Below are 6842 nucleotides of genomic sequence, written 5' to 3' on the forward strand. Positions count from 1 at the left end.
CTCTGTTAATCTAATCAAAGTGAAAACATTTGCTCTATCAGCAATTTCACTGATCCCAAAATACCACTAAATTAAGCCCCAAGTTTAACATTTATCCCTTTGTGCCCCCTCTAAAACTATTATGCACAGTGTTCTAATTCTTACTTCATATCAAGGATCAGATGAGACTCATCAGTCAGTATTATAAAACAAAGATTTGTTATTATAAATTCTCTCTTATAATACAAAACCCAACACAAACGAACTGGCACATTCTCCATGACTGCAAACAGCACTGCGAGCCCAGCTGAACTCAAGTCCAACAAAACAGTTATTCAAGGAAAAAAAACCCCACCACACACAACACAAAATAAAGGCCCTTCTTATAAAAAATTTGTTTTATACAGAGGCCCAGATCTGCCTGTGCCTACTTTTAGTCTACTGTTAATAGTTATTTTCTTTCCTTATCTGTACAGTTAGTTCAAGACAAAAGCTTTAACATCAGTGAGCATTCAGGTGACTTACTGAGCCTTCCTCCAACGCATGGCGCAAATTCTGGAGATCAGCCACTGGACACCAAACCTCAGCAATTAAACATTTATTTGTGACATCAAAACTGCACAGGTTGAGGACGTGGTAAATGGCTTTCATCTTCTTCACTTGGATAACCCAAGTATAGATAGATTCTGATGCTTTATACAAGACCTGGCGCAAGTATTCCTCAGTTTTATTCAGCACCTTTGTTTGAGAAAAACCAAAGATTTCACTGAGAATGTGACAGTGGTTGTGCTGACCACAGCAAGAGCACCTTGTACGTGTCCAGTGCTAGGCATGGTTTTAGGAGGGCAAGCAAACCTCTGCTGAAAACAGAAGTCAATGCCAAATGCTGTGAGGTTTAACAGATACGTGCAACATGAGACCAGGGACACAACTTACTGTCACATCAGCTCCAAAGCTTTATGTATGTTAGAAACATGTATTTAACACTGTGATTCATCAAAGGATTTCCTATGCTGCAACATCTCCAGCAAAAGGAAATCTGTCCTCTACTCACTGTTTCGAGATCCTGAATACGAACATTGAGTCCTTCGACCACTGCCTGGCGCTCCTCAGTGGTGTCTGGGTAGGGGAACACGTGACAGCGATAGCTGCAGGAACACAGGTTTGTGTTAAATGACCAAACTCCACCAAAACACATCACACAACCCCCTGCCACAGTCAAATCTGCAACACACCACTCAATAACCACAGAACAGATTCAACTCAGAGGAATTATTTCGGCTGTACTTAGTAAAGAGTGCAAGAGAAATGACTCACATGTTTATTTGTACACTGCGTAATTATAGAGCTGGATGCAACAAGGGGAGGAACAAATTTAACTTCAAAAACCTTGTCTGAAAATCAACACTTACAAGAAAGGGGTGCAGGGAAAAAAAACAACTAGAAAATAACCCAGGTATGAAGAAATTACATATATTAGTTTTACTTCTTACCAGTCACAAATCTTCTTAACTTTTTGGCCAATTTGTTCACCCCAATAGGACACTAAAAAAACAGCCCACTTTGTGGTTTCACCCTAAAAAACCATAAGAAGTAAAGTTGATGAAGTTTGTTTTAACCAGCAACTCCACCATGACATAATTATAGAGCTAAATAACAAAGCTGAACAATAAGAAAAAGCTGTGTTAGTAGCATTATCACTTTAGTGAAAATTAAACAATAAAATTCAACTGTGTCAATATCTCTCTTTTTTTCAATATTAGAAAAAAACAGAAAAAGTTTCCAGGGAAAATCAAAGAAACGTTGTATTTTACTAGGTCAGAATTCTTACTAAGAAAAGAGTATTTTTTAAAAGGCAACAAATTAGAATCCAAGCGAGAAAAAAAAGTGACAGATTAGGCTGCCATAATTGCTGATTTATAAAAAATGAATTTTATAAGTTCACAGGAAAAACTTCACAGAGAACTAGCTGTACTTGACTCTGTCTTAACTACTGAATGAACAAGTGAAATGGCCATTAAAAGGCAATGCACTGTACAGACCTAGTTAATAAATATCCAAGCAGCCATTTATGCCACGTATTTTGATCAAGGTGGCCAATCATAAAGTCACCACTATTCCACAATAAAGTTCTGCCCTCCTCAAGCTGAACCACAACAAATCAATTGCCACTTCTACAACCTCAAATTTAAAATCTTACAAATTCTAATACTTCAGAATAGTTTTTCCTCCAAGAGCACTGGGAAATCATTTCCATTCACTGCAGACAGACCTGAGCAGCAATTCTTCCAAATCATATGAAAAGTACAAACAAAATAAACTGATCATTACAATGTTTACTCACTGTATCTGGATCTTCCAGAGCCTTATCCAACTCTGCATATGTAAGAAAGGGATAGCCTTTACAGACTCTCCACAGCATTTTTTCAAATGCTTCAATCTTTGCTATGTGAACTAACCCAGATATGAATCTATGGAAAAGGAAAAATTTGGAACGTAAGATAAAACTTACAAGAAAAAAAAATTTTTAATTCAGAGTACATCACCAAAATAATTTAATATCTGCCATGGCTAAGGAAGGAAGCATCACCCTGAACAGGAAGCAACTGGTACAGAAAATACCAGTTTGTGTATAAAATTTTTATTTGCAAAATGAACAGAGTACAGACCTGAGCACACAACTACAATACATCTAACTGGTTATTTATGTGATAGTGAGGTTCCTTATTTTTCCTTGGCACGATACCCTCTCATAACAATGCCATAGACAGCAGTAGCCATTCAACATTTCAAAGGCAACACAATTAATGTTACATTTACAACTGACACTGCCAGGTGATTAAAACACTGTGTGTTTATCATAGAAAAACAGTTTAAACAGTAGCAGGAAGTACTGATTTAGAGATTTTCCTTTACACACGTCCTTGGTTTCATAGAAGCTTTGTGACAGCTTTTTTGGGCGCTGTCCTGTTTATCTCTTCAAATAATCTGGGTTTGTTACAAAGGTACATTGGGGCCAGACTCCTGTCGTGTCTAAAACTGGCACGTCTGAAATCACTACAGGCCATCTTTTAAGAGAACAACCCATTCTTTACAGCCCCCCACGAAGCAATTCTGAAACAGCACATGCCATACCCACCCCAGCGAGGCACTCAATCTGTGCGTGCGGTTGTAATCCACCAACGGCTCATTTTCCACAGACTGGAATTCTTCAAAATTTCCATGTAAATGGGATTCATACTTGCAAATAAAAAGAAAGAACATGCATAGCTTTCAGGGGAAAAAAAACCTCATTCCGTTATTATTCTAAGGAAGAAAAGGTAATTAATAAATTGTTTAGTTAAAAATACAAAACTCGTTTCCGTGTTCAATTCAGGCAACAGAGAGATCCTGGGATCTCAAGTGCACTGCTCTTAGCAATTATAGTCAGTGCTTCAAAATTACACTGAAAATTTCTTAGCATGACTTAGGCACCAAAATAACACAACTACACCTTCATTTGCAAACTATTCAACAGAGAAACTCACAAAAATGCCACACAACAACAATCCCTGTCAAACACCCCAAGCAGTACCTCAGGTGTTCTCCTGACAAAATTCTGTGTGATCTGTAACATGTACTTGTATTCTGTCAGTTCAAGCAGGTTTTTCCTCAATTTTTCTTTGTTTTTAGTTACTTCCCTCAATTCTGTTTCCAGCTTCTGCAGCTGTTCCTAAGACACAGAGTAAAGATACAGAATCAGTTACAGGATTTTGGAAAACAGAGTAGGATTCATTTTCAGCACATATTAATTTGACACAATGATAGGCGTTTCCCATTTCTTAATTAACTAAAGCTCCATAGGTTTTATCCCTCGGTCTGCCTAAGACTGCTGTGTATTGAGTACACTTGATCCTCCACTGGTATCTGTTCAGTCTGCTGCTCTGCTCCTAATTTGTGTCAAAATAAAGCAGACCTGGAATTAGAATTGCAGATAGCACAGGGTGGAAGATACCTCATTTATTCTTTTAACAGAATTACAACAAAACAGAATGTTATTCAAAATTACATCTGTGCTTTACAAGCTTCTATATCAAATGCAACACCAGAAAAAGCATTCAGAGAACACAGCACCACGTTTTGCTGTGTGACCAGCACCTGCAGAGCCTTGGGCAAGTAAAAATCCCACACATCTGGAAATTTTGGATGCACAAAGAGCCTTAGATAAGTCCCAAAGCAATAAATGAGGCTGAGGGACTACACCTAAAGATAATTTGCCTGGAACAGTATAATGTGCCAATCCATCAAAATACAGCGGATGACTGCCCACCTCCTGAGTTTGCTTTGATCCTTTCACAGGAATTTTGTGCTAATACCAAAACCTCACTGGCTTTGAAGTAACAGTGGCAGCAAGGAATCAGACAAAAAGAAAAACAAATCTTCTGCTTCTGCCCCCCCGCCACACCCCGGTAATTTAAGTCATAAGTAATAAGATAGTAAGTCATTAAGCCTGAAATTAAGACTTTGGCATCTGGTTTAGTGGAAGTTACCTTGATTTCTAAAATGTGTTTCAGCAAGGGGGCAGGAGGAGCAACATCTCCTTCAGGAAGTGGAATATCTGCTTTTTTAATTTCTTGTACTAAATACCCTGGAGTGAGAAGAAAAATAGAATCAGAAAGGAAGCTGCATTGCCTACACTTCCTAGAGTGCTGCATAGTTGACCTTCAGCTGTTGTTGATGGTGCTGATCACACTGCAGCATCAGGCCCTGGCTATTTTATTCATTCATTTTAGCAACAATGCACGCACAGAAGTCTTCAAAAACAAAGAAAGAGTGGTGGGGATAAAACACGCTAACTATTCCTGTGTTGGAAGTCTGCAGAAGCAAGCAAACTTCAGAGGCTTCTCTTTCCCAACAAGTATTTTCTAAGAAGCTTTTACCATTTCACAGAACCTCGTTGTTGCTGCACGATACCACTTTCTGCTAATCGTGCAATTCTTTCCCTTTCTGCCAGAAACAGACTTGCTGCTCACTGACCCATGTTTGGAATAAAAAGTGTTCAAACAAAGTGGCTTAAGCAACCTTGACAACAAATGCAACTCACATTGGGCAGGGAGATTGCCAAAATAGCTGCTGGGATGGTTTGGCATGACCAGCACATGCCTCTGATGGGAGATTCCAATAAAAGGAATCCTTCAATTGTAACTTTTCCTCAGGATACACTGAAGACATCTGCATCTTGGCTGTAACGCTCTGCATACCTTCTCTATTCATTAATTACCATGAGAACACAATTAATAACTTGAGGTATTTTTGAGGGTGCTTGGAAAATCAACAGTATTGAGTTACACAATATGAAAAAACGGGGAATATCTTACAGCAAAGCTTCCATTTTCCCAGCAGGGTTTTAAGCAGTCAGTACTGAAATGGCCTCAATTATTTATCAGCAACACATTAGCAACTGTTCTTTACTTCTGAGCTTAAAAAACCCCACCAAATCTATATTTGGTGTAAGTAAATTTCACAGCTCACAAAACCTGGGAAGGTTAAAAAAACCCCGTACCTGACAGTAGTGCCACTCTAGTAATACCACAGGTGAGAAAGGGCAGACATGAAAATAAAGCTCACCAAGTATTCTTTCCATTTCTTCACATTTCTTCACTTCATTCACATATTTTCTCTGAAATACACTTACATTTGGGTTAAGCTGAAGGAGAAGGACAAAATGCTTATTAGGGATTTGAAATAGTAACCACCTCTAAAAAACCACAGCTGTTCCTGCAACTTCCTGGAGACAATTTGCATGAGCTCTGTGCTCTAAGTGCTTTTCTGCTGAGAAGGCACAAAAACCTAAAAAGATTACAAAGTCTTCAAATAGCAGAGCTGGTTTTATTAAAGCAGAATTATCCATGCCATTGGGTAGCTTTAATCAAACAACAAAATAACAAGATCTACTGGAAAAAAACATTCCTAATCTTATTTGTACAGTTTTAAAATATTGTTTAACAAGTTTATTAACAAACATTTCTACAAATTTGTTGTGATGCCTTTCCACAGTCTGTTTGAACTATTACATTTTACATACATTCCCATAATATGAATGTGCAATGTGCAAATGACTACTTATCCAGCTATGAAATCAGAACCACTAATGCATTATTTCTACAATAAATGATGTATCAGGTAACTAGAATGACATCATCAAAATATTAAACATACACTCATGTAATAATTCTTACAGATCTGCCTCCTCCTCCCTGCCATATTTACTAACTAGCTGTTAATTTAAGTCCTCCCAGCTTTCCCTGCAAAGATTTTGCCAGCTACATTTCTAGTGTATATTTGGAAGAAATTCTGAAGTCTCAGTCAGCAAGCAAAGACCATATAATTATGATGAGACAACGCAGAGACAAGGCTAATTATTGCCCAACCCAACCTTATGTTAGGCAGGCAGTTTCCTCCAAGGTGTACTGCCCCTCCAGGAACAGGAACCTGTGATCAATAAACCCACAGAGCAGGTGTTTCTGCCGGTCTGTCAGTGGGGCAGGTGTATCCATTAGCTGTGCACACACACTCAGGCTGAAGGCGGGGCAGGGGCTCTCCCATGGGATCCTGCTGCAAATAACCCCAAGTTTAAGCTACTTCTATGAGAAAGATGGGACACAGCCATCCCAAAGCATTCCTCCCGAGAGCGTCGGGGAGGCCGGGGCTCCACACTGACTTCCCATCACTCATCCCACCCACCCGGACGGGATCCTGAGTCACCTGCTCTGGGTGACCCTGCCTCGGCAGGGGGTTGGACTGGGATCTCCAGAGATCCTTTCCAACCCTAACAATTCTTTGATCCTGCTTTTAAGCGAATGCCACACAAGGACGGGCCATAC

The 6842-nt window shown here is 39.2% G+C and overlaps 1 protein-coding gene across 1 annotated transcript in view; it reads right to left on the minus strand.

Annotated features, from left to right (window-relative positions):
• Nucleotides 1-6842, minus strand: part of ATP6V0A2 (ATPase H+ transporting V0 subunit a2) — a 15739-nt gene that overhangs the window by 7678 nt on the left and 1219 nt on the right. The window contains exons 2-9 of the mRNA XM_017734704.1: nucleotides 5587-5665; nucleotides 4509-4606; nucleotides 3554-3691; nucleotides 3119-3219; nucleotides 2324-2450; nucleotides 1473-1555; nucleotides 1034-1127; nucleotides 490-717 (exon numbers count right to left, since the gene is read on the minus strand). Of these exons, the coding sequence (XP_017590193.1) occupies nucleotides 490-717; nucleotides 1034-1127; nucleotides 1473-1555; nucleotides 2324-2450; nucleotides 3119-3219; nucleotides 3554-3691; nucleotides 4509-4606; nucleotides 5587-5665 (948 nt within the window). The remainder of the gene's footprint in view (nucleotides 1-489; nucleotides 718-1033; nucleotides 1128-1472; nucleotides 1556-2323; nucleotides 2451-3118; nucleotides 3220-3553; nucleotides 3692-4508; nucleotides 4607-5586; nucleotides 5666-6842) is intronic.

Source organism: Corvus brachyrhynchos, unplaced genomic scaffold (genome assembly GCF_000691975.1).
Source record: "Corvus brachyrhynchos isolate BGI_N302 unplaced genomic scaffold, ASM69197v1 scaffold114, whole genome shotgun sequence".
Lineage (NCBI taxonomy): Eukaryota > Metazoa > Chordata > Aves > Passeriformes > Corvidae > Corvus > Corvus brachyrhynchos.